Source organism: Polypterus senegalus, chromosome 4, assembly GCF_016835505.1.
Source record: "Polypterus senegalus isolate Bchr_013 chromosome 4, ASM1683550v1, whole genome shotgun sequence".
Lineage (NCBI taxonomy): Eukaryota > Metazoa > Chordata > Cladistia > Polypteriformes > Polypteridae > Polypterus > Polypterus senegalus.
This window is the reverse complement of record NC_053157.1, coordinates 248575045-248602994: the sequence shown is the minus strand read 5'-3', so window position 1 is coordinate 248602994 and position 27950 is coordinate 248575045. Positions and strand designations below refer to the sequence as shown.

The following is a 27950-nucleotide window of genomic DNA, read 5'->3' as shown; positions in this document are numbered from 1 at the left end:
TCCTGCACATTAGTGAAACATGAAATCCCTGTCTAAGCCCACACTGATTGCTCACTGACACTCATCTTCTTGATCTTTGTTTCTCAAATTATTTCCTAATAATTGCTTTCATTAATTTATTTGTCCTACATACAGTATTAAACTTACATTAGTGACCCTCCAATTGAAATATAAGCCATCCCAACTTCTTGCCAAATAAAAATTATCAGATGTTCATTAAGCCTTCTAATCTTCCTAATGTCATAAGAACTGCTGTGACACAGGTAGAAGTCCTGAGATGATCACTTTGTCAGTTCTGCTCCTCAACTTTGTACCGAGGTCTTTAAATTTGACCTGCAGAACTGGCAGTCTGACCCACATATTTCAGTTATTCAATGGCAACTGCACATGCTTGATAATAACACCTGGATCCTCTGCTGCTCTGGGCACGAGCCAATCTGGCTGTCCACAGAGGCTTTGTACCTGAGTACCCAGAAGGCAACACATCATACAGAAACTCTCTGTGTTTGGAGGAAGATATCAAAGATATCAGAGTGACTTTCCAGCTCTGCAAGACCCTTAAAACAGCTGAACACCTCAAGCTTTGGTGTTGATGATCCTGGATAGTGTACACCTCATACCCTACATTTACAACTGACGGTGACCCACCTGCACACTAAATCTCATGCCAATGACATCTGGGTGAGCCATATTAGTACGAGCCATTGTTGCAATGGCAGTTATTAGTAATAATAAAAAGTTAAATGAAGGAAATAAAAATACATTGACCTGGCGTAAAAAGAGATGGGTGAAGGTTGATGAGCAAACAGTTTGTGAAATTAAATGAAATCAGAAACCCTCTGTCCAGCATGTAGACACTCATGTTTAATATCTTGATCTCATTAGATTGACATGGTGACAGCTCCCACACCAAACCAGAACAAAACAATTACACAAAAGTCTCTGGTCCAAAAACAAAATATATAGAGAGTATGTAGTGATATGTGGATCACAGACTTGTACAAGAAAGAGGGAGGTGAGTCCAGGTTGCCGAAAAACATCTGATTTATTGTTATGAAGACAGGAACAATTGTAATCATTTTCAAACAAAAGCTGTCAGTTCAGCACTCAAAACACACAGCAAGCAAACTGTGACGCTGACGTCATCTTGCATTGGCACTCTTCTTCAGATTAAAAGAGCAGATAGTCTTCCTTGAGGAAAAGACAGAAAATGAGCTCAAGGCCAGGATAGCGAACGGTTTTAAAGCAACTGACACATTAAAGAGTGAGCCTGCGGACTTGTCCTGGGAATGACGCTAAACTGCATCTGGCCCTGCAAGCGGTCCTCCAACTTGCAGGGAAATCATAGGGGTTTGGTGGCAGGATTGGCACTCCAGCCACCGTAAAAAAACTTCACAAAGCTCCGAGACTACAGAAAGGACTCCTTTTTGCTCTTCGCGGGAGTAGCTCTGCTGCAGCCGCCCATAGGAAGTCTACTCGCATCATGAAGGGGATGGGGAAAAGACCTCGGGAGCCCCATCCCCTGGAAGAGTTGAAACCATTGGAGAGCCAGTAGGGTCAGGTCTGTTGGGGATCGGAACTGGTGTGGTGCTGAGGCGTCACCCGATGCACAGCAGCACTTGGGTCCCAATTTGAGGCGGCCCATACAGGTGGGCACGTGGAACGTCTTGTCTCTCTGGCAAGATGATCATCTTCCTCTGCTGTTGAACGAGCTGCGTAAACTCCATATTTCAGTGGAGGCACTCTCTGAGGTGTGCAGACCAGGGACTGGCCAGATCTCTGAGGGCGGGTACACTTTTTATTGGTCTGGTCAATCTGATGGCTGTCATACTCAGAGAGTAGCTGTTGCTGTAGTGGATTGGCTTCTTCCAATGGTGTTCAATGTCACTCCTTTCAACGAGCATATTATGATACTCAGATTACGGCACTCCATGGGTGCCTTGTCTGTTGTCTCAGTGTATGCTTCGACCGCAGTGAGTGATGCCTTGGAGAGGGAGATATTTTATTCACAGCTTCACTCGGTGGTTGATGGCTCCCCACGAGGTGACACTCCTCTGGTCATGGGTGACTTCAAAACAGCCACTGGAACTGACAGGGCTGGCTATGAGGATTGTCTCGGTCCCCATGGTTCTGGTGACCGTGGTGAAAGTGGCTCTATGATCCTTGACTTTGCAAAAGGTCAGGGGCTGTGAATCGCTGGATCCTGATTCCAAAGCACTTGAACCGCATCATTGGACTTGGTACTCCAATAATGGTGGTGCATTGAAGGAGATCGATCACAACCTCATAGGCAGATGCTGGAGGCTGCAGGGTCTACAGAAGTACCCAGTTTGTGAATTCTGACCACAGACTTGTTGTTGCTACTCTTTGGATCCAGCTTAGGTCCAGTAAGTTACCACCAACTAGGAAAATGAACCTGGACTTGGCCAGGCTGTTTCTAATGAGTTTGCATGCAGTTTGTGTGAAGAACTTTCAGATGTGGGAACGACTGTCGATCCTGATGTGATGTGGGAGACCTTCCATGACAAGACTCTTAAGATTGCTGAGGGTTCTGTTGGTGTTACCGGTGTTCCCAGAAGGAGGTGTTTCATCTCGCAGGGCATCCTGGATATCATTGAGAGGAGTCGTAGTGCATAGTTCAATGGCAACTCTGGTCTGTACCGGGAACTGAGAAGGATGGCTGCGAGAGCTCTCAGTGCAGATAAAGAGGCGTTTGTTAGAGGAATCTGTGAGCAAGTCACACACCATCTGTGGTCTAGCGACCCACGTCCTGCTTACAGAGGAGTCGAAGCATTATGCACATCTGAATCTGTTCCTCAGAGTGTCGCAGTCAGGGCAGCTGATGGAACGGTCCTTATGGATGACACTGCAGTTGTGAACTTCTAGGCTGGCTACTTTGAGCAGTTGTTCAAAGCTGATCATCCGGCTAGGACGTTGGATATCTCTTGTCCACGGTTCTTGAGGCTGATCCTCCAATTAGCTGTGAACCACCCAATCTCACTGAGATTGCACAGGTGGTGAACCAGCTGATGGGGTAAAAGGCTGCAGGGATCTGTGGTATCCGGGGTAAACTTCTCCAGGCTGGTGGTAAGGCTGTCCTCCTGGCATTGCAAGCAATCTTTGCTTCCATTTGGGAGACTGGCATCATCCCAACTGACTGGAAAATGGGACTTGTCGTCCCTATCTGGAAAGGGAAGGGTGATCGCCTGGATTGCAGCAACTACAGGGGATAATACTGCTCTCAGTGCTGGGTAAGGTCCTTGCCAGGGTCATCCTCAATAGGATCCATGATTACTTGCTCACCTACAGAATAGTCTGGTTTTATGCTTATGAAGTCTACCTTCGACCACATCCTGGTACTGAGCATTCTCATAGAGCACAAACGCAAATATTGGCAGAGTTTCTTTGCAGCCTTTGTCAATTTTCGCAGAGCATTCAACTCAGTTGATCGAGCTGCCCTGTGGGACATCCTGAGGATTCCCTCGAGGTTGCTGGATTTCATAGCCAGCCTGTACACTGGTACTGTGATTGCTGTGCAGAGTGGAGACAGAACCTCTGCGTTTTTCCCAGTTGATTCTGGGGTTTGTCAGGGGTGTGTTCTGCTCCTACTCTGTTCAATGCTTGCATGGACTGGGTGTTGGGCAAGGTCATTAGGTCCAGCGGCTGTGGGGAATCTGTTGGTGAAGAAGGGTTCAGGGATCTTGACTTTGCTGACGATGCTTTGATCACCACAGAGTCAATGGAGGCTCTGATATGGGCGCTCGAGAGACTGAGACAGGAGTCTGAGTGTCTGGACTTGCGAGGGTCCTGATAAAAACCAAGATCCAGGCCTTTAATGACCTCTTGAGCACGGCTATCAGCAGTGTGTCTGTTTGAGGAGAGAGTGTTGACCTTGTTGAAAGGTTTACGTACCTTGGCAGTGACATTCATGTCTCTGGTGACTCTTCCTATGAAGTCAGTAGACGGATTCAGAGAGCATGGGGGGTCATGAGATCGCTGGAAAGGTGTGTGTGGTGCTCCTGATATCTATGCAAAAGGACGAAGGTCCAAGTCTTTAGAGTCCTGATGCTTCCGGTCTTTCTGTAAGGTTGTGAGACACGGACACTATCCAGTGACCTGAGACGAAGGCTGGACTCCTTTGGTACTGTGTCTCTCCGAAAGATCCTTGGGTACCATTGGTTTGACTTTGTGTTCAATGAGTGGTTGCTCATGGAGTCCGGAATGAGGCACATTACCTGCATTGTGAAGGAGCATCAGTAACCACACTACGGCCATGTGGCGCATTTCCGCCGATGGTGATCCAGCTCATAAGATCCTCATTGTTGGGGACCCGAGTGGCTGGACTAGGCCAAGGGGTCACCCACATAACACCTGGCTGCCACTGATAGATAGTCATTTCCAGAGGGTGGGACTTGACTGTGTGTCTGCCTGGGGGTTGCAAACCACGGTCCAGAGATGTTTCATTGTGTAGTGGGTGCGGCAACCAGTGCCATGTACCAGTGCATGCTTCCCAACTTGACTTGACTGTGGACTTGTAATTGACACGGCAGTGGACAACCAACTCCTTCCTATGTTATATATATATAGTGGAAACTGGCCCAGACACAGACTGGCAGACATCGTTAGTTCACCCAACACACGTTTATTTAGAATATTTACAAATAAAGTGCCACACACAATCCCAAAACGCCCCCAAAGTCCAGGCTTCACAATGCCTCTCTTTCTCTGGTCTGCCTCCACTCCTCTCCTCCTGAGCTGTGTCTTGCCTCCACCCTATTCAAGCATCCCAATGGAGGGAGGCAGCCCCTTTTATACAAACCCGGACATGCTCCAGATGCCTCCCAATTAGCTTTCGCCGGCACTCCCAAGTGTGGCGGAAATACCGGCTACGCACCCTGAAGCACTTCGGGAACCTCTAGTCTTCTTCCCCCCAGCACTTATGGGTGTGGCAGAAGTGCTGAGGGCCAGGGCTCCTAAAGCATTGGGCCCCCCCTGGGCGGTGACTATGGGCTCCTATAGGCTTGAGCCTCTAAGCTCTGTCCTTGTGGTCCCCAAAGCCACCAGGGTGGTTGCCCCCTCATGGTCTGAAGGAGGCGTAAGCCCTCCTCCAGTCCTCTTGGGTGTCCCACTCGACACAATATATAAATCTATATATATATAAACCATTTTTCCTCTTCTTTTCCTTTTTCTTCCCACCCCCACTATATTTTCCAGCTCAACTCTCAATCCCAGCAAGACCAGGAGAAGCTCTTTTTAAAGGCAGATCTGTGTAACACTCACAGGACAATACAGCTGTTCTGCCAGTGGCTCTCATTGATATTACAGAGCTGAATTTTAAGAGTGCACATTCCCTACAGTCCTGCAGATGCCTTAAAAAGATGCTTCTACCCAGCATACCAAGGGAAACTGCTTTTCTCCTAATTCAAACACTCCTTTACAACATCTAATGTTGCATGTGCTTTTTTTTAACTAGATGGCTCAAGTCATTATTTTTCTCCTGTCCAATCAGATCTCTGTGGAACAAAAGATGGAGGAACATGACAAGAGCTTCACTGATCTGATTCGCTGCATTAAGGAAGCCTATAAGAAACTGACTGAGAAGATCAGAGAACAAGAAAAGAGAAATGTGGAGAAGGCTGAAGGAGTCATGGAGCATCTGGAGAGGGAGATGAAGGAGCTGAAGAGGAGAGAAGATGAGCTGAAGGAGCTTTCAGAGACCAAGGACCATCTCCAGTTCCTGCAGGTGAGAGCGACACTTCACAGGGAGTCTGATGAGACTGGGGTGTGTGGGACCTGAGAACATTTATAGTCAAATTCAAAATATCTGAGGACTTTTACAAATGGTAAGGACGGATGATTCAGATCTATTTTATATTTGACTAATATTTGCAAAAAATATGCAAAATCTCAAAGTTCTTAGTACCTTAATCTACATGACAAGCAGGTCAATCTACAGTTGTTTGTTTGTGGAATTAAATTTGAATGAAATTTATTCTTAATAAGAGTCATTTTAAATGACACCACCTGACAAAAAAGACACCAACTCCTTCATATCTTTAAACACTCCTGTCATGTCACCTTCTCATGTTTCTGTCCTTTAACTGATGACATTCAAATCCTTCAGCATTTCCTCACAGTTCAAACCCCACAGTCCAGTCTGGTCTCTCTTCATCTCGAGTTTCTTTTCTGCTGTTTTGTCATTTCTCTAACACACAATATCCCTGATATGATCTATCTATGTAATTAACTGTATCTGCCTCTGCTTGTCTTCTGCCCCCTCAGTCCACTTATCTACAGTCCGATGACTCGCCTCTTATGGGCTTCTGTGTGGTAAGCTTTTTGAAAGCCAAGGACGATGACATGTAATGGTCCATTATAATGAAACATTAAATGAATGAAAAGTAATCTCTCTATCTAAACCCAAGATGACTGTCCACCACTCTGATGTTTATTAAGAGGAGGTCCTTCTCATTAATGTTCCTTTTTATTTCTCCTTGTCCCCTCTTCTCTCCTTATGCAGACTTTCTCATCTTGCTGTGTTCTTCCTGCTGATGGAGACTCGCTCAGCTTCACTGTCACTGCTGACTTTTCTTCCGAGGTCCTGCAAAATGAGCTGTCAAGTCTAAAAAAGAGTCTCCAGAAGATCAGCCACTGGGACATCATGACATGGACTCCACCAGGTACTGTGATTTTCATGTTTTGTTCATGTTTTATTGAACTCCATTAGAAGGACCAGGGTGACAATCACAGGGACACTGAGATGGACTAGCTGAGTGATATTGCACTCTCATATTAAACAGAATTCTTGAATGTTTAAGGTAAATATTTGTTTTTTTATTAGCACAGTGAGACACCAGTTTTTAAACAGCGTTAATGTTACAATGGTATGTCCATCTGTGTTGATCATGCTGTACATTTATGAACCTCAGTGCACCGGACATGCCAATCCTTACATTCCTCTTTCTTTGTTCTTCTTGTTTCTTCTGTTTCTTGGACATTGCTGCCCTCTAGTGGACACTGGATAACATTATGTCCTAACTAAGATGCCAAATTTCATACATTTCATTGCTTTATATATGGTGAGATATTTTTTTCTGTTTACTCCCTTAAAAGCTACTTTTTCATTTCACATTATGATTATTTCCATTTGCTCTGCATAACAATCAACATAAAATAAGGAACAGAAAGTTGAAATAAACTGGCAGGGCCTGCTCAGTGTACAAATGAAGTGTTGTGAACTTGAAAGCAGTGACAACATAAATTAAACTGAATTGGGATCAACTTCAGTGCTTTGTGATATCATAAATCTGAATGAGCTTCTGCTGTCTTCTCTGTCCTTTACATTCTGTCAGATGGGCTCCTCATTAAAAGTTCACGTTAATCCATTTTCCGCCATGCTTCCACAGGCTCATGTGTTTTCTAAGTGTGGTGTCGTATACTCAGACTCATTACACCCACTGACATTAAAGAGAGTTTCACAGAGTGAGAGTATTTCTTCATATATTTTGGTGATAAAGATCAGCAAATCAGAGGAGTGCATTAGAACCCTGACCACTTCAGGACCACCTGAACACTCCACTGAGTGCACATAACAAGTTCACAGGTGAAACACATTAACAGACTTTATAAATTATAAACTATATAATGTCTACATATAATGATACTGTGTGTTTAAACAAATCTGTACGCTAAAGCAGTTCAGCATTGATGAACATAAATTGAACTTAACAATGACTGTCATGAACAGAACTGCTGAGCTGTGGCCAACTGATAACTCAAGAGAGGAAAACAGAAAGTGAGGTGACGAGGGTTAACAGGTCAGACGTGTGTGCACCTTAACTAGAGCTGTCAGAATGAATACATTAATGGCTGAGCTTAATTTAAAAGCCTTGATCCTTAAAATAACACGAAGTTATGATGAGATTCCATAATGTACCATCTCGTTCCTTCTCTGGTCACCTCTTTCTCATTTGACCTGGACTGATCTGCTCTCCTTCTCTCATTTCATCTCATCTCATGCAGTCTGCTGCAATGTCCTGAACTGAACTTTTTACGTTATATGCTATATACAAATGTTTATCCCATACATATCATGGTCAGGAGCATTGCACTTCTCAATTCATGTAGGAATAAGTTGTTAATGGAACAATGGAAGAGACACTTATGATTCTTCTCGGAAGAAAGTTTCATTTTCAAACTAATATTTCAGACATCTCTCTGTGTAAAATCAAAGTAGTACACACACACGACAATGAAGAGCTGGCCATGTTAACATCTGCAGAGTTCAATAAACTGACCTGGCTGGAGAAACCACTGGAACTGTGCAGGTGAGTTATGAGCTTCCAGATGTCTGCTAGTGGATTGCTGTGTTGTTGTTTATGTAATTGTTGAAGTGATGATAAAGTGTCTTGTTATTAAGCTAACTTTCTAACACAGATAGGCAGCTCTTTGTGTGTGGATTATTTGCAAGGAGATTAGATCCTGAGATTTTTAATTTCTGAATTTCAATTACTGCTTTTAGGGTTATTTTATGTAAGTGATCACTTCTTCAAACCATGCATTAAAGAGGCTGAGAACACTGTGGCACCTAAAGCTGTAATGTAATAACAGTTGCCTCGATAAAAAATGGCCTTCTTTTACTAGACATTCATTCTTGAGCTCCTGCAACTGACAGCATTCAACATAAACATGATTAGTCATCACCGAAGCAACTCAATGCGGTGCCCAGTAATGTTATTTATTTCGTAAAATAGAAGCAAAATATTAATAAATACAAACAAGCAAAATTATTAGCAGAAAATTTGACAATAGAATTAGGATTTTGTGACTCAGGTGGTTTGTTATTTTTGCAAGCATTTCAAAATCAGTCTTTGATGTTCCTGTTCGATGCTGCATTGTGGAATTGCCTTTTTTCTATTTCATATTGTGCACAAAAAGAGATCTACTCTGAAATCTGAAAATGTGAACAAACTTGTGTGCCTTAGCAACTGGTTAAGAAGGTTAAAATAATGAGACAGTGGCCTTGAGCAACATTATAGACATGTCCAAAATACTGTCTGTTGTTTGTCAAATATCTGAATGGAATTTCGGAAATCCTCTGAGAGTTATTTCCAGCATATCACAATACTGACATTATTATATTTATAGCTGATCTGATGATGTAGTTCATATAATATAATAATTAACCAGAATCACTTTAGATTAAGTGTCTATAATTACGCTGTACTTACCATCTCATTAGCTGCATAATTACAGGATGTTATTTTTTGTAGTTACTGTGTAATACAGTGTAAAATTATAATTAAGTTAATTAAGTATGTAATTGTTATTCCACAATTTTTCTAAGGAGGTATGCATATTAACTGTGGAATGACTATTACAATTAAGTGCTCAACCAGAGTATAACACAGTAAGTACAGGTAATAACACCTAGTTTATCTGTAATTGTTTTGTGAAATATGCACTGTAATGTGCGATTAATCACAATTAATCGCATCAACAAATTTCAATTAAAAGAAATTAGAAAAATCAATCTACTGACAGCCCTAATCATTGTCCATTCTTCTCTTTTCTTTGTATTTTCAGGTTGTGAAGCTCCAATCCACCCTACAGCATACTGAACCTCAGAGCAGACAGGAGTTTTTACAATGTGAGTCTGTCAATTCATTGAATTTATCATCATTTCACTTTTAATATCTCAGGTCAGGCTTATGATATGAAAGCATTATGTGAGTGTGGTGGGGCTGATGACCTGAAAGTGACAGGGGTCTAATGACTGGTGCATTATGGGATATTGAGATTCAAGACAGGGAGGCAACAAAGCAGTCTGTTGGACTTGAGTCTTTTAAGTGTCAAGTGAACTCATGGGAAATAAAAAAATGAAATCCTGCCAACTGCGCGATATCCACCTCTAACAATAGTCTGACCTCCAGTGTCCTTTGTCCTTTTTCTATTGCCTTATTTTTTTCTTTGCACTTCCTGTGGTTTTTTCTTTCTGCATTCCAGTCATTCCCTTACAATACTGATAATAATAATAAACCATTTATACATCACATGGCTTTCAATGAAAGCAGCTCAGTGTAATTCACATAAAATACAAAATGTCCACCACCATTAACATATACATGTACAGTATATGGATATACAGACACAGCCTAAAGCACTGGATTTAAAAAGAATCTCAAATTTATATGAAATAAGTTAAAGCAGACAACATTGCAAGAGAACAACCATTCTTTTCTCCATGGAAGAGAAACTGTTATTTATTCAAAACGCTTCAGTCAATTCAAACTCAAACTAACAGACACCTCCAGAGTTTCTTAGCCAGAGTGACAGCCTCTCCCAGCAGTGACTTAGCCATCTTCTGTGTGTGTTCATTTGTTCTGTCAGAGACTGTGTGAAGGTGTGTGTACAGTGTGAAGACATGTGTGTGTGACTCGGGAATACACACTACACACTCACACTCACTGGCACATCACTATCGGCACATCTCCTTTATAATTGGATTATTCTACAAATTGGATTGAAGTTTGTCTTTTTCACTTCAGCTCTTTCTGTTGTTTGTCTGTGATGTTGTGTTCCGTTATAAGGAGCTCCAAATCTACCAAATCAGATTCCTGCACATGAAGTACCGGAGAATCAAAGGGATTCGGATTTGGATTTATTGTGATATCCAAAAGTTTATGTTAAATTCCCACAGATTCTTTTATTTTATTTTTTTATTTTATTAATTTTATTACAATCCATACAAAGCAATCAAGTTTTTACAAAAAAAAATTAGTTAAGAACAGATCGATCCCCACCCTGAGAGAGAGAGCAAGCCAAACGGTGTAAAATTTAAGGCTTGTAAACATACCTAAATTAATAAGTTCTCTGTGCTTTATGAACTTATTTTAAAATATTACTGATTAGATCCTGCCATGTTTTGAAAAAGTCTGTACGATCCTCTAACTGAGTATTTGATTTTTCCAATTTCAAATAATATAACACATCAGTTTCCCACTGACTTAAAGAGGAGAGTTTGGGTTCTTCCAGTTTATCAGAATAAGTCTGCGTGCCAAGTGTAGTGAATGCAATCACAATTTGTTTGTCTTTCTCCACTTTAAACCCTCTGGAAGAACCCCAAACACAGCTGTTAATGGGTTAGGAGGGATTGTGAGTCCAAGGCTGTCTGAGAGGTAATTAAAATTTTTGTCCAGAATAATGTTAATTTGGTGCAGGCCCAGAACATGTGACCCAGTGAGGCTGGGACTTGGTTGCAGCGTTCGCAGGTTGGATCATGTCCTGGAAACATTTTGGAGAGTTTTAGTCGAGACAGATGTGCTCGATATATAATTTTGAGTTGTATAATTGTATGCTTTGCATATGGAGCTTGAGTGAATTCTCTGCATTGCTACTTTCCACTCCTTTTCTGATATATTAATTGAGAGATCTTTTCCCAGTGTCCTCTTGGATCTTTGAAAGGAGGGATTGTAAAATGATTTTATATATTGTAGAGATGGAGTCTAAGTCCTTGAGATTGAGCAATATTTTTCCAGCATGGATGAGGGTGCAAGATGAGGAAAATCTGGAAGGTTCTGTTTAACAAAGTTCCTGATTTGAAGATAGTGAAAGAAATGTGTAGCTGGAATGTTAAATTTGGAATGTAATTGTTCATAGGATGCAAAGACGTTGTCTATATAAAGATCTCTAAGCAAGTTAATTCCAAATTTTTCCAGATATTAAAACTGCATATGTTTGTGAAGGTTGAAAGAGGTGGTTCTCTTGCAGGGTGCCACAGATAGAAGCTTCTCCGTCTTAAAATGCTTTCTACATTGGTTCCAGATTCTAAGTGAGTGGAGCACAATTGGGTTATTAGTGTATTGCCGATAACGTGTGTTTATTGGAGCACAGAGCAAGGAATACAAAGAAGTACTGCAGGATTTTACTTCTATTGCGGTCCAAGCCTGTGTATGTTCTTCTATTTGTGTCCAGGTTCTTATCGCCTGTATATTTGCTGCCCAGTAATAAAACTGGAAGTTAGGTAGAGCCATGCCGCCTTCTGCCTTTTGTCTTTGTAGGGTCGCTCTTTTGATGCGTGGATGTTTTGAATTCCAAATAAATGAGGTTATTGTTGAATCTAATTGCTTAAAGAATGATTTATTAATGTATATTGGATGTTTTGAAATAAAAAGGAGCTTAGGAAGAATATTCATCTTAACAGTGTTAATTCTTCCAGCTAGTGTGAGATGAAGGGTTGACCATCTATGCAAGTCTTGTTTAATTTTTTCCATGCAGACGTGAAATTTTGTTGATAAAGAGCTTTATGTTTACTTGTGATGTTTACCCCAGGTATTTAAACTGTTCTGCAATGATAAAAGGTAGGGTGTCTAATCTAATATTATATGCTTGAGAATTCACTGGAAAGAGTACACTTTTATTCAGATTAATTCTGAGACCAGAGATCTTTTGAAATTCTGTGAGTGCTGCTAAGACTGCAGGCACAGAATTTTCTGGGTCCGATATATACAGTACCATGTCATCTGCATATAATGAGATTTTCTGTTCCAGTCCTTCTCTGCTAATCCCCTTTATCTGATCAGTATTTCGACAATGTATTGCCAGTGGTTCAATGGCAATGCAAACAGCAGTGGTGACAAGGGCATCCTTGTCTAGTGCCACGCTCTAGTTTAAAGTAGTCTGAGCAAATGTTATTGATGCAAACTGAAGCTTCTGGGTTAGTATACAGTAATTTAATCCATGCACAAATGTTCGGGCCAAACCCAAACTTCTCCAATGTAGTAAAAGGTATTTCCATTCAATCATGTCGAATGCTTTTTCTGCATCCAATGATAATAATATTTCTGGGGTGTTTGATTTAGTTGGTGAGTATATTACATTAAACAGGCGAAGATTTGAAGATAAGTGTCGGCCCCTAATAAATCCAGTTTGGTCTTGTGATATTACGAGGGAGCACTTTCTCCATCCTTCTAGCTATGATTTTAGAGAGTATTTTAACGTCGTTATTCAGAAGTGAAATTGGTCTGTATGATGCACATTGTAATAAGTCCTTATTTTGTTTTGGAAAACAGTGATTAGTGCTTGGCGAAAGGTTTGAGGAAGAAATTGGTTATCTCTGGCTTCTGTAAATGTTGCTAATAGGAGGGGAGCTAGCTGAGCGGAGAATTTCTTGTAAAACTCTGCAGGGTAGCCATCAGGGCCTGCTGCTTTCCACCTTGGAGTGACTTTATAGCATCTAGTAATTCTGATAATGCAGAGGTTTATCAAGTTCCTCCACACTAAAAGCGTCTATCTGTGGTATCTGTAATGTATCCAGAAATACATTAGATTCTATATTGTCATCTTTAAACTCAGTAGTATATAGGGATTTATATTAGTCTCTGAAAGAGTGCATTATATTTTTGTGTTCGATGATTTTATCTCCGTTCGTGATTAGTGATTACCGAGATTGCGTTGCGCACTTCTTGCTTGTGAATTTGTTGAGCTATAAGCTTATTAGCTTTCTCTCCATGTTCATAATAATGATGTCTGGATTTGTAGATTAGTTGTTCAGTTTCTTTAGTTGTCAAGAGGTTTAATTCTGAATGTAGAGCCTGCCTCCTCTTATGTAGAGTCTCGCTTGGTAGTCTTTTGTGTTCTTCATCTATTTTAGTAATTTCGCTTTTTATCTCTGCTACTTTCTTGGCTTTGGATTTATTTCTGTGGGAAAGATATGAGATAATCTGTCCTCTTAAGATTTTCCCACAGATTCTGTCCCATCAGATGAGCTCTTTATTATTAGGGTCTTGTCAGCACAGCTCCTGATTGGCTCTTGTTAATTGTCTGAGTCGTACTTCTCCCCCAGTTCCACTACACACTCCCAGATTTCCTCACTCGTTTTCTTTTCTCTCTTTACAAACTTCTGTCCTGTCACACTGGACATCAACACAGCACACAGAGACCTCGGTCTGTCTGAAGGGAACAAGAAGGTGACATTTAAGGGGACAAAGGCTGGATATCCTGATCATCCTGACAGATTTGACTACTGTGTCCAAGTTCTGTGCAGAGAGGCTCTGACTGGGACTTGCTGTTACTGGGAGGTGAAGTGCATTGGAGACTTCATGAGGATTGGAGTCGCATATAATGGACTGAGCAGGAAAGGAGAGGGCTGGGAGTGCAGCCTTGGAAACAACAACAAATCCTGGAGTTTGCTTTGTTCTCATTCCAAGTAATTTGTGCATCACAATAACAATACAAGTGTAATCAGCGCCTCCTACAGCTCCAGAATAGGTGTGTATCTGGACTGGCCTGCTGGCTCTCTGTCATTTTACAGCATCTCACCCACAATGACCCTCCTGCACAGGTTCAACACCTCCTTCACTGAGCCCCTCTGTCCAGGGTTTTGGTTTAATGATTACTCCAGTGTAACAATAAGCCATCTGACACAAGTAGACCACTGACAAGTACCCTCCACTGGTCTCTTGATGACCCCACAAGTACAGGCACTTTTTGTGTTTGTAGTTTGGGGTGAAATTAAATTTACAGGATGGGTGGGTTGGGGGGCAGCACCTTTGTAAGTGAATTTGTGGATGAGAATGCGGGGCAAGTGTGGCGAGTGTGGGTTTGAGTAGCCAGTCAAGTGTGTGTGTGTCACAGTGAGGTGTGGTCTGACCAGAAGGGGTCACTGTTGATTCATAGTCAACATTTAAAAAAATTATTTCTTTGTCAGTTACCACACACTTGACATTGGTGCACATGTGTAGCTGCCGCCTTATCCAGGGTTGGACAGAAGGGGTCACTGATTGGTCAGTAGCCACACTACTGCCTCTTGTGACCACTCTAAATTTTATAAAAAGGAAATTGAAAAGATAAAAGCAGAAAGCATTCAGTGAAATCCTTAGCAGTGAAACATGAAAGTAGAGAATGAGAAACAATCAGAGAGTCCGACGAATGGAGACTTTAACAGGAGGACTGAGGGGTGGGACTGAAGTGCAGTGGCGCCTCTAGTGGACACCCGCCATATTACACACATGGGAAAGGTCAGCAGTGAAGGGGGGAGAAAAGAATACAGTGCAGTGTAAAAGAAATAAGAATAAAGTAAAAACACACAGAATAAAACACCTGAAATGAAGAATTTTAAATATTATATCTAAAACTAATATCTATCTATCTATTTAAGATTTAAATGAATTAAGAGCAAAATAAGGTGACACGATCACACAGTCACATGACCTTCAGAGCTGACAGGTGAGCTGATTCTTTGTAGCCAAACTGCCCCTCTAGTGGCCACTCTCAATATTAAATAAATGGCAAGGCTGAGGGGGAGGAAAGATTTGGGTTTGATCAAATGGATATTTAGTGGAGATTTCTTAATAGTGTCATTCCTTTAAGGACAGTGTAGCTTTGTTAGGTTATGTAAGATTCTATATGGGAAAAGAACATTTATTTTAATTAATCTTTTTAATAACAGTTATGTATTAACAAAATACACATTTAATAATTATTTAAATTTTGTTTAATAAACTCCCAATGGTGTTTGGTGAATAAACAATAAGGATGACTGACATTTTCAAATCTGCTCATCTGTGACCTTCTGACTTGTCACCACCTCTGGTCACATCTCCTGTGTTGTCTGATCTGAAGATATAACACTGTATTGATGATCCATTTCTTAGTAGCACTGAAAAGTCAGAATATGCTTTTTAATTCTCAAGACAATGGGGTGAGTAACAAATAAGATGTTGATTTGGATTGAATATTTGATTTGTAAGTCTAGCAGTGAAATCGATCATTTAGACCTGAGCAGTGCTCTCCATTCCACATCTGAGTGTCTGCGCTCTGTCATGTGTCCCGTGTGCCCCTGTGTGTCTGCTGTGTGTCCGCTGTGCCCTCGGATGTTCAGTTACTAATAAAGATGGACATTAAATGGTGAATTTGACACTCATGGACACCACAAGAAGGTGAAGAGCATTGAGGACGGAAGTCAACTGTGATGTTTCGTTTTGGATTTCATTTTGCCTTTTGCTTTTTCTTTAATCTTTTGCTATTTTTATGAATTGTTTTATAAATTGTATTGATTTTGTTGTTGTAGGTATGGTGTGTTGATGTATAGTTTATTAATCTCATGTTTATATGTTTTGTTAGTTTTATTGTCCCTCTTATTTTTTTATGTGTGCTTCATGTGGAGCCCAGGGGGCGGGGTCATATAACACTGCAGCTGGAGCTCCGCCCCCAGGCATTTTTAAGAAGAAGCTGCAGATGAAAGAGCCACTCCAACACTGGGCTCTGTCATGTCTGGTGAGCTCTGCTTTACATTTTGATGTTTGGTGGTCCTTTTGTTCTCCTGCTCAGGTTTAGGTTTGTTGGATTTTGGTCGCTTGAGATTTTTGTTTTATCAAGCCTGCCTTTTTATTTTTTTTCTTTAATTTTTACCATTTTAATTTTATAATTAATATATATTACATTTACATTTACTCACTTAGCAGACACTTTCATCCAAAAGACATTAAAATTGAATTCTTTCTTCATCACAGCGTTGCTGATGTTTTCTTGCTCGAGATCTTTAATTGCTTCACGTTGCTCTCTTTCAGCTCCAATGACGTTTGTCCCGTTATCTGAGCGTGTCATTCTAACTTGTCCTCCTTTACATGTGAATCGCCGTGTGGTGTTGATATAAGAATCAGAGTCTAAGCTGAGTGCCATCTCGGAGTGCACAGCTCTGATTGTCAGACACGTGAAGATTACTCTCCACCTCCTGGCCTGACTTTGTCATTTTTTAACTTGTGAAGGACCAAAATATTCAACTCTGATATTGGAGAAAGGCGGCTGGTGAGGAAACAAATGTTCTTCAGCAAATCTGCCATTTTAGTTCCCCTGCTTTCTTATTGTATCTTCTCATGTTGGTCACTTTGAAATGATTTATCTGTTAGTTGACTTTACTTGAGGTGTCCAGTATTTCTGGTGTAGCTGTGCCAGTATATAGTTGTGCCCACAATGACCAATTTCTTTATGAATGTGCTGGAATATAAGGGGGGCAATATGTGAATATTTGTGTAGAATTGCAGGATGTTCAGCTTCATCTGGCATTTCAGCTTTGCTGAGTCTTGCTCCAGCTCTCACTACTCCATCTTGTGTGACTTGCTCCAGTTTGAAGATCTGACTGTTCTTTATCACACAAGTCCTTTTCTTTAAAGCCTTTAATTCTTCTGGAAGTTCTTGTCGTGGACTGAGGTGGCCAAGTTCTGTTTCAGCTTTAGCCGAGTCTTCTAGTGACATCGGGTTTGGTGTTACCGTCCGTTTGCACCTCTTCATGTGCTTCTTGTTTTTCTAGGTTACCTTTAGATTGGCTGACTTCTACTTCAAATGTTTTTCTTTCATTTTAAGTCTTTAAACTTGAGGAGCCAAGACACTGATTTCTTCAAGCGTCGCCATTCTGAAAACTAAGTGATGAGTTTATTGAGGAACTCAGTCATCTCCTCTATTCTTGTCATGTTGACTGCACAGATTTTAACTTCTGGATCTTCTTTAGAATATGAATTGCTCAGTTGATGAGGTCTAAACCAGGAACACTCAAGGACACTCTTGTCCTGAAGCCACTCCATCATTGTCTTGGCTCATTGCTTCAGGTCATTGAACTATCAGCCCACTCTGAAGCAGGTCTTCTTCAGGGACCTCTCTGTGTTTGGCTGCAGTCTACCTTCCCTTCTTTCTGTCCCATCTCCCTGTTCCCCTGGCATGATGCGGCCACCTCCACTCTTCCTCTTAATTTTGGCATTAGGCAGGTGATGAGCAGTGCCTGCTCTTGTTCAGTGAGTCTCATCAGACCAGAGAGTCTCTTCATGTCCTCAGAGTCCTCTAAACTGTCAAGAGTGCCTTCCGTTAAATACTCAACCATGAACACCTTACTGATGGAGTCCTGCTGAGATGGTCATCCTTCTGACAAAGTCTCCTATGTCAGTGGAGGACATCTGAAGCTCTATTATAGTGACCATTGGATTCTTAGTCACCTCCCTGACCCAAGACCGTTCATGTCCAGTAACTCAGTTTGGCTGGATGGCCAACTCTGGGAAGAGTCCTAATGGTCCTAAAAGTCTTCTGTGTCTCAATTTCTGAAGCCACTGTGCTCCTGCGGACACTAATAAGTATTAGAAATGATTTGATCCTCTCGCCCTGATCTCCATCTTACCAGAATGTGATCTTTGTGGAGGTCTACAGAGAGTTCTTTGGACTTCATGGCTTACATTTTCTCCTCAGATGCAGTGTGAATTGTAGGAACTTCAAGACACAGAAATGCAACTGACTTTCTAAACGATGGCCACTCAGTTCAGTGGTGGACTCCACTCAAGTTCTGGACATGTCTCAAGCAGACAGGATGGACCAGAGTGCAGTATGGAGTGACACAAGAAAGGGTCTGAATACGTCTAGGAAGGAGAGAGTTCAGTTTGGGATTCAGAATAAATTTATTAACCTTTCTGTTAACACGTTTTCACTTTGTCATGATGAGTTATTGAATGTGGATTCAGTGGGAAAAAATGGGAAATTCATCCATGAAAAATTAAATCCATAACACAACAAAGTGTGAAGAAAGAGCCTGAAGACTTTCTCAATTCACTGTATTTTGAGATATGACACTTAAATTGAGAGGTTGCATGGTGGCACAGCACAGCGCTGCTGCATTCTAACAGTCCTCACCTCCACCTTTGTTATTACAGACCTTCACATCAGGACAATTGCTCCTCGTTGGTGTCTTAAAAATCAGCTTCTGGTTATGTTCACAAAATCCTGTTCTTCTAATCCACAAGTTGCCAGGTTAGCTCAATTCATATTTGGGCAATTCAAGCCCACCAGGAGTATAATATCTCCCTGTAAATTTGCTTTTTTAATATAATTTAACTGTTTAACTCTAATCAGCATTGTCTGTAACACCATCCTAATATGAGACCTCAATCTCTGAGGAAGAAAAGTCAGATCCACACATCGACACTGAGACGCCGCTCTCCACCTGACTGAGTTGAACTTCTCTCTGACATCAAAGGCGACTCCTCCATCATTTTGGTTTTTCCTGCCTTTCCTGACTGATGTGTTCGACTCTGTGCTACACCTGCCTGACTCTGCTCTGAGATATTTGTAAATTTACATTTATTTATTGGGCTGATGTCTTTATCTGACATTTGTGGTACAACTACTTCCATTTCTCAGCCAGGTGAAGTGACCACCTCAGGGTCAGACAGTGGTGTTAGGAGTGGGACTTGAACCAACAACATCTGGGTTTGAAGGCCAAAGCCTTCACCACCACAACACACAGCTTCACTATCTATCTATCTATCTATCTATCTATCTATCTATCTATCTATCTATCTATCTATCTATCTATCTATCTATCTATCTATCTATCTATCTATTTACAAATATTTATAGCAATGAAATGCATTGCATTTTTCATTCCAGCAGATGGTGCATCATTTTACTACTACAAATATTTGTAGTAGTAAAATCCATTTGTGCCATCTGTTGGAATGACAGAGACACAGACTGACACTTGTTTTTTTATTAAAGTGAATGAACTCAGTTCTTGTATTTAAATTGCACTTCTCATCACTGTCTACATACAGGATTTCTTTATATCTGACACTGACCAGCCACTAAGTTTACAGTCAAACTGGATAATTCAAAATGAACTTTTTAAACCTAAATGAAGCCAGTAACCTCTCATGATGTGACTTAGAGTTACAGTGCCACACTTTTCATGTCATTGCTCTCCTGTAGATCTCCATGTAGTTTCTCTCGTTTTCTTTTGGTCTTCTTACAGATTTGTGCCATTCGTCCCCCTCAAGTTCTCTTTTCTGTTCAGCTGACTCTCCCTGTTATTTGTTTTTATATTTTTCATCAATTCAGGAAAACTCCACAACATCAGGAGAGTCCATAACTCAACTCTTATCTCATAACACAACACACGTCTCCCACACGAAGGTTTCAGTTTCCTCACATGGAGCTGCAGCCTCTCATCCCCAAAGACCTCAGTTCAAATGCTGGTCCTGGTCCTGTATGGATGTGTGTTTTCTTCACATGTCAGCAGGTCCCAAAGATTTCAATAATTGCCTCAGATGTCATTCTTGTGTGAGTGTTGGGGGACTGGGGGTCCTGCAAAGGACTGCAAGGTGGGTTCCTGCCTTGCTATCTGGGCTGCCAGATTAGGCTCTTCAAGACCCTCACTTTGATTAAGGGGATAAAAAAAGATGGAGAGATGGATTATGTTGTCATGGAGACAGAGATGTGACACGGATCAAAGTGTGGAGAGGAGATCACACTTTCTTTCTTTCCTTCTTTTTTTCTTTCTTTCTTTCTTTCTTTCTCTCGTGAGAGTGGTGAATGGGCAGAGCTCTGTGAGAAAGTGAGAATGAGAGCGGGAGAGTTTGAAGGTTTGTGATTTTACTGTTTGTTTTTCCTGATTTTTTGTTCTTAATTGTTATTCTGTCTCTAACTGTTTATCTTTTTGTTGGATTGGTTTATTCTGAGGAAGGCCAGAATGGCCTTCTCAGGAGGAGTCCGTTTTCGGAACGGTGGTTTCAAAAAACTCACCAAACAACATGGAATGAGCAGCTCGGTGGTAGTGTTTGTTGCTGCAACGGATTTTGTCCATAGATTGGTAGAAAATGGAGTTGTTATAAAGGACACTTTAACTCCTGTAATGCCTCTTACAACTCCAGCAAAAAAGATTACACTATCTAATGTACCTCCTTTACTATCTAACGAGACCCTGGAAAGAGAGCTATCTCGCTATGGACCGTTAATCTCGCAGATTAAACGAATACCTTTGGGATGTAAAGCACCCCAGTTGAAGCATGTGATGTCTTTTCGGAGGCAAGTTTTAATGATTTTAAAAAATACATCAGATGAGTTAAACGTAGCGTTGAGGTTCCGAGTGGATGGTTACGAATACGTTATCTTTGTCACCTCGGAACCGATGAAATGCTTTAAATGTGGCAAAGCTGGTCATGTAGCTAGAGATTGCAAAGATGTTGTTAAACTGCAGAATTAGGCAAGCAACTGACCCCAGATGAGACCCCCGACCGCCCTGGGGATCAGACGGATGCGGCAGAGACGGCGTCTGCATTTAATAACACAGCGGAAAGTAGCGGCGGGATAGCTGTTGCTCAAAATGAAGACGCTGCTAGCGATCAGACTGCGTTGGTCCAATTGATCAGCGATTCACTTAATGCCGATCCCAAACTGAATAGGGATAATGAAAACCAAGACCTCCCTGTATCAGAGTCTGGAAACACTGTTAATGAGTCGGGTGTTTTGGAGGTATCGGACTCTACTATAGAATCAGTGGTCCCAAGCATATGGGGTGATATGGAAATGGAGTGTGTCGGCTGCGACAGTACTTTCAAAACACCGAAGGCTGTTAAAAGACACTGTGGGGCAGACGAGCAAGTTGCTTTTAAAAAAAGAAGCTTTGAAGAGACTGCAGCTGCGGCTGACACTGAAGCGTCCTCGGTTTCAGATTGTGGGGAGGACGGGTATTTAACTGATTCCTCTGTTGTGTCAGAAAGTAGTCAGGACACCACAGAGGGATATGGATTCTACAGAATTAGAGCCTTTCTGGTTGAAACAAAGGGGAAAAGAGTGGATGTACAGAATTTTTTTCCGGATGTTAAATTATTTATTTCCTCCGTTAAACGGTTAATGAAGCAACGATCGGGCACTGAGGTTTTTTCAGACAAGGAGGGGTGGAGGCTTCGAAGTATTTTAAGAAAGTTACGTACCACTGCTAATTTAACAACTTGTTAACAATGGCTCAAAATCTGCAATTCATATCTTACTTAATGGTATTATAGCATTTTTGTTGGTTGCATTATCAATTTTAACAATGTACGATTTTAAAATTGGGAGTCTTAATGTTGCAGGTTGTAAGAGCCCTCTTAAGATCGCGAAAGTGTGCGACTTCCTGAGAGGGAAGCATCTGACAGTGGCTTACCTTCAGGAGACGCACAGTGAAACTGCTCTAGAAATTGAGTGGCAGAAATGCTGGGGAGGAGACGTTTTTTTTAGTCATGGGTCAACACGCAGCTCTGGTGTTGCCATTGGTATATCTAAACAAGTGTGTCCGACATCGGTGTCTGCCTTCGAAGTGATAAAAGGGCGGATGCTTAAAGTAAAAATTGACTTGGACAACAGCAGGTTGGTTTTTATTAACGTTTATGCACCAACAATTGGCAGTGAAAGAGTGCGCTTTTTTAAATGTCTTGAGCGTACTTTATCAGAGTGTGACCCGGATGAATGTGTGTTTTTAGGTGGGGATTTTAACTGCACCCTTAATGATGCACTGGACAGAATCATGCAGAGCCCCACCCGCGATCTGCCAGAGAGCTGAAAGCGCTCATTGAGCGATATGAATTGAAGGATGTGTGGAGGGCTCTGAATGGGGCGACAGGCAGTATACGTGGGCACAGGTGCGTGGTGGCACCCTTTCACTTGCCAGGCTTGATCGGTTTTATACTTTTAACCATCATCTTAACCGTTTTAATTCATGTGTCATTGTGCCAACAAGCCTTTCTGATCATGCATTAGTTACCTGCAATGTTCTTCTTCATCTTTAAAGTCAAAAAGCTCTCATTGGCATTTTAATGAGCTTTTATGTCAGGACTCCCATTTTAAAAATTGTTTTAGGTACTTTTGGACACAGTGGGGTGAAAGGATATGTCAGTTCTCTTCTCTGAGTCAGTGGTGGGATGTTGGTAAAGTGCAGATTCGCCAGTTCTGTCAGCAGTATACTCTGAATGTCACAAGGAGTTTGAATGATTCTATGAAAGCACTGGAGGAAGAGATAGCAGCACTCCAGCAGGACTTGGACTCCTCTAAGGGCAGTGAGAACCTGGACATGATAAAAGTGAGAAAGGCTGCCCTCGCACAACTGACTGATTATAAAGTACAAGGTGCTTTGGTTAGAGCCCGTTTTCAAGCGGAAACTGAGTGTGATGCTCCAACCAAGTACTTTTTTGGGCTGGAAAGAAAACAGGGCCAAAGCAGAATGATTCATTGTTTACATGACCCCTCTGGAAGTGAGATGAGAAGCTCTTCTCAAATTAGGGCATTTGCCGTTGATTTTTATTCTAAGCTTTTCTCATCTGAGCTGATGGAACAGGACCCTGCTTGTTGGGTTTTACTAAGGGACTGCCGCAGGTGCCAGTGGAGGAGTTACCAGCCTTACAGAGAGGCTTACCCTTGAAGAACTCTCGGGCATTGGCAAGTTTAAACACTGGGAAAGCTCCAGGTATTGATGGACTTACTGTGAATTCTACAGGCTGTTTTGGGAGTTCATCGGACCAGACCTACTTGCGGTTCTTCAAGAGTGTTTAGATAAAGGTCTCCTCCCTTGAGCTGTAGAAGAGCTGTTGTTGCCCTCATTCCAAAAAAAGGAGATCTCTGTAATATTAAGAACTGGAGGCCAGTAGCCTTGCTTTGTACTGACTATAAAATATTTTCTAAAGTGTTGGCTACGAGAATGAAGGAGGTGTTGGGTCATGTCATTCACCCTGATCAGAGTTACTGTGTACCAAACAGGTCCATATATGACAACATCTTTTTTTATCAGGGATACATTTGAAATCTGCAAATTGTTTGGTTTACATGGTGGTCTAATTTCCTTGGACCAGGAGAAGGCTTTTGATCGGGTGGAGCATCAGTACCTTTGGCGAGTACTAATGGGATTTGGTTTCCCACCCTGCTTTGTTTCCATGGTCCGGGTGCTCTACAGTGACATTCAGGGTGTACTGAAAATTAATGGTGGGCTGAGCGCCCGTTTAAAGTAGATAGAGGGATTAGACAGGGTTGCTCTTTATCTGGCATGTTGTATGCCCTGGCTATAGAACCCCTGCTGATCAAATTAAGGAAAGTGGTGGGTGGACTGACTGTTCCTGAGTGTTCAGTGCCTTTGAAGGTCTCAGCATATGCAGATGATCTCGTAGTATTAGTTGGAACACAACAAGATGTGGATGGGCTGGTATCTGTGCTGGATGAGTTCCAAAAAGAATCATCAGCTAAAGTCAATTGGACCAAGAGCTCTGCAGTACTATTGGGTAACTGGATGGGTCCTTTTCTTCATTGCCTTCTGGACTGAAATGGACAAGAGATGGTCTTAAATACCTGGGATTACATCTAGGAGGCATAAACAGTGACAGTAAGAATTGGGAAGGCGTTACAGAAAAGGTCAGAAACCGTTTACAACGCTGGAGATGGCTACTTCCCCAACTGTCTTATAGAGGATGGACGCTGATCATAAACAACCTTGTCGCATCTGCTCTATGGCACAGGTTGGCATGCCTGGAACCCCCACCTGACCTGATTACTGAAGTGCAAAGAGAGTTGATTAGTTTTTTTTGGAATGGGAAGCATTGGCTGTACCGAGGTATTTTGCATCTACCCAGGAGTGCAGGAGGACAAGGACTGGTGGACATTTTTAGCAGAAAAATGCGTTCAGACTGCAAACTCTGCAAAAACTGCTTTATGGTCATATGGCTGTGTCCTGGAAGCCACTAGCGTGTGCTCTCGTGCCAAGTTGGCAACCTGAAATTGGACCGCGCGCTTTTCTTAATGGACAGTGATTCCTTCCCCATAGGTAATGTTTCAGATTTTTATCGAAGTATATTGAGAATCTGGCAACAGTTGGATTGTCGCATTGAGGAAAGATCCTTAAATTTATATTGGACTTTAGAATTGCCAGTTGTCTCTACCATGGCTGTAGAATCAACATCTCTGAAACAACGCCTGATCAGAGCTGGTATTCTACAAATTAAACATTGATTCAACCACAGCTACTCAGTTGGCTGAGCGCAGAGTCAGTGGCTGCAGCTTTAGGTCTGAATCAGTGCGCACAGCAGAAAGATTTTTTTTTTTGAATATACCTTCAGCTGCTAAGGATTTATTGAAAGACTTTTTTAATGCTACAGATTACCCAGAGCCTTTGTCTGCATTTCCAAATTTGTTAATTAATGCCAATGAGAACTTGATGGGGGAAAATGGCAGGAGAAGAACTAAATATCTTCCTTTTGACTCTGCAGAAGGGAAGGAGCTCTATAAAGTGTGTGTCCAAGCTCGATATCAGCCCCAACTATGCAGATACCCGGATACACCCTGGAGGGATAAATTGGGAGGGTAGAGGGTGTCGGCCCCATTTGGGAGAGTCTGTACAGTCCACCATTGAATAAGAGAACTGGCGATCTGCAATGGAGAATTGTTCATGGGATTGTGGCAGTTAACTCTTTTTTGTCCTTAATTAACCCCAACATCTCAGAGCTGTGTCCTTTATGCCAACAGAGAGAGACTGTTTCACTGTTTACTTTACTGTTTTAGGATTCAACCTCTTTTATCTGTACTTGACAGTGTCTTTAATGTTTTGGGTGTTTATTTTACCAATCAGATTTTTATATATGGTTTGGCTAATGTGAAAGCAAAAAAGAATGTTGGCAGATTAGCAAATTTTTTATTGGGACAGGCTAAGCTTGCCATTTATATCACGAGGAAGAAAAAATTAAGAGTGACAGGGAGTCTGACTTGGTGGGTTTCTTTAAAGCACAATTAAAAATAAGAATTTTATGAGATTTCAAGTTTTATACGATGACCATAATTTGCATACATTTATAGAACAGTGGTGTGCAAATAACGCAATTTGTAAAATTGTTAATGACGAGTGTGTTTTTGTTTTGTGAATTAACTATTAGGATACTACAGCAAAATACGCATTCATAGGTTACATAGGATGTTCTTTTTTATTGATGGTTTGTTGATTTTGTAATGATTGTTGAATGTTTAATAAAAGGTATTTTAAAACTCAAACTCTTTCTTTCTTTCTTTCTTTCTTTCTTTCTTTCTTTCTTTCTTTCTTTCTTTCTTTCTTTCTTTCTTTTGTGTGAGTTTGGGTGGGCAGAGCTCTGTGATAAAGTGAGAGTCGGAGAGTTTGAAGGTTTGTGATTCTGCTGTTTGTTTCTTTTCCTGCTTTTTGTTCTTCATTGATATTCTGTCTCTATCTATTTATCTTTGTTTTGGGGTCTTTTATTTTGAGGAAGGTCAGAATGGCCTCCTCAGGGGGTGTCCGTTTTCTGGACGGTGAATTTGTAAAGCTCACCTGCCAACCTGGAGTGAAGCTAATGCCAGAAGCGACCTCCTGTTCTCCAGTAGACTGTGTGTTAGCTGTAGGGAATGTGGCGGGCTGTGAATGTTCGTTCAGCCTCACCAGTGACCAGCGTGCTGCTTGTGTTCGTTGCTACAACAGAATTTGTCCACAGATTGGTAGATCATGGAGTTGTTATCAGGGAAACTTTAACTTCTGTAATGTCTCTTATTACTCCACCAACAAAGATCTCCTTTTCTAATGTCCCTTCTTTTCTCTCTAACGAGACCCTTTAAAGAGAGCTGTCTTGCTATGGACCATCAATCTCGTAGATTAAATGAATACCTTTAGGGTGTAAAGCGCCCCAATTGAAACAGGTGATGTCTTTAAGGAGGCAAGTTTGAATGATTTTAAAAATACAGCGGAGGAGTTCAAAGTGGCGTTGAGGTTCTGATCACGAATATGTTATCTTTGTCAGCTCAGGACAATGAAATGCTTTAAATGTGTCAAAGCTGCTCATGGAGCAGGAGACTGCACAGACATTTATGAGGCTACAGATACAGGTAAACAACTGACCCCTGATGAGACCCCCGGCCCCCCTGGAGATCAGACAGATACGACAGAGAAGGTGTCTGCAGTTAATAACACCGCAGGGAGTAGCAGAGGGGCTGCTGTTGATCAGAATGAAGACGCCACTAGTGATCAGTCTGCGTTGGTCCAATTGATCAGCGATTCACTTAATGCCGACCTCAAAGTGATTAAGGATAATAACAATCAGGACCCCCGGTATCGGAGCCAGCCGACACAGCTAGTGAGTCGGGGGTCTTGGAGTCCTCGGGCTCTGTTAATGAATCGGTGGTCCCAGGCATACGGGTGGATACGGACATGGAGTGTATCTGCTCCGCCAGTCCTCTCGACATACCAAAGGCCGTTCAGAGACACGGTGGGGCAGATGAACAAGTTGCTTTTAAAAAGAGGAGCTTTGAAGAGGCTGAGGGTGCAGCTGACATGGAAGTGTCCTCAGTTTGAGACTACAGGGCGGACGCTGATTTAACGGACTCCTCTGTGGTGTCAGAAAGCAGTCAGGACACCACAGAAGGATTTGGATTCTACAGAATTGACAAAGAGGAAAAGAGTGGATGTGCAGAATTTTTTTTGCGGACATTAAATTATTTATTTCCTCTGTTAAACGGTGATTGTATTGAGTTAGCACTGAGGTTTTTTCGGACAAGGAGCAGTGGAGACTTAAAATTTTTTATAAAAAGTTATATGACTCTGCTAATCTAACAACCTGTTAATATGTCTCTGTATTCTGCACTTTTTATATTACTCGCTGTTATTCTAGCACTTCTCCTTGTTTTCATTATCTATTTAACCAAAGAACGATTTTAAAATCGGGAGTCTTAATGTCGCTGGTTGTGAGATCCCCCTTAAGATAGCACAAGTGTGTGACTCCCTGAGAGTGAAGCATAAACACTAGTAAAGCCCCCGACACTGATGGGCTCACTGTAGAATTTCACAGGTTGTTTTGGGGTCAATGGCATTGGACCTGCTCACTGTTCTTCAAGAGTTGCTTTGATAAAGGTTTACACCATGATCTGTAGAAAACATTTGTTGTTGGCCTCATTCTAATACTTGTGGTCCGTGTAGCATTAAGAACTAGAGGCCAGTAGCCTTGCTTTGTGCTGATTATTGTCGAGAGCATTGGCTATGAGACTGAAGGAGGTTTTGGGCTGTGTGGCCCACCCTGATCAGAGTCACTGTCTACCAAACAGGTCCACATATGACAACATTTTTTTATTAAGGATACATTTGATATCTCCTACCTGTTTGGATTACGTGCTGATCTCATTTCCTTGGA

General features: G+C 41.6%; 2 protein-coding genes across 6 annotated transcripts in view; one reads left to right on the top strand and one right to left on the bottom strand.

The window, feature by feature from the left end:
• The window catches only part of LOC120528430 (E3 ubiquitin/ISG15 ligase TRIM25-like), a 72672-nt gene that overhangs the window by 14809 nt on the left and 29913 nt on the right, over positions 1–27950 (top strand). For all 5 annotated transcript variants that reach the window (XR_005633526.1, XR_005633525.1, XR_005633524.1 and 2 more), the window contains exons 3-5: positions 5510–5743; positions 6521–6680; positions 9586–9649. Coding sequence is in view for 1 of the 5 variants with exons in the window: in XM_039752584.1 (XP_039608518.1) it covers positions 5510–5743; positions 6521–6680; positions 9586–9620 (429 nt within the window). In the remaining 4 variants the exon portion in view is untranslated. The remainder of the gene's footprint in view (positions 1–5509; positions 5744–6520; positions 6681–9585; positions 9650–27950) is intronic.
• Positions 1–27950, bottom strand: part of LOC120528429 (tripartite motif-containing protein 16-like) — a 108321-nt gene that overhangs the window by 61408 nt on the left and 18963 nt on the right. The window lies entirely within an intron of this gene.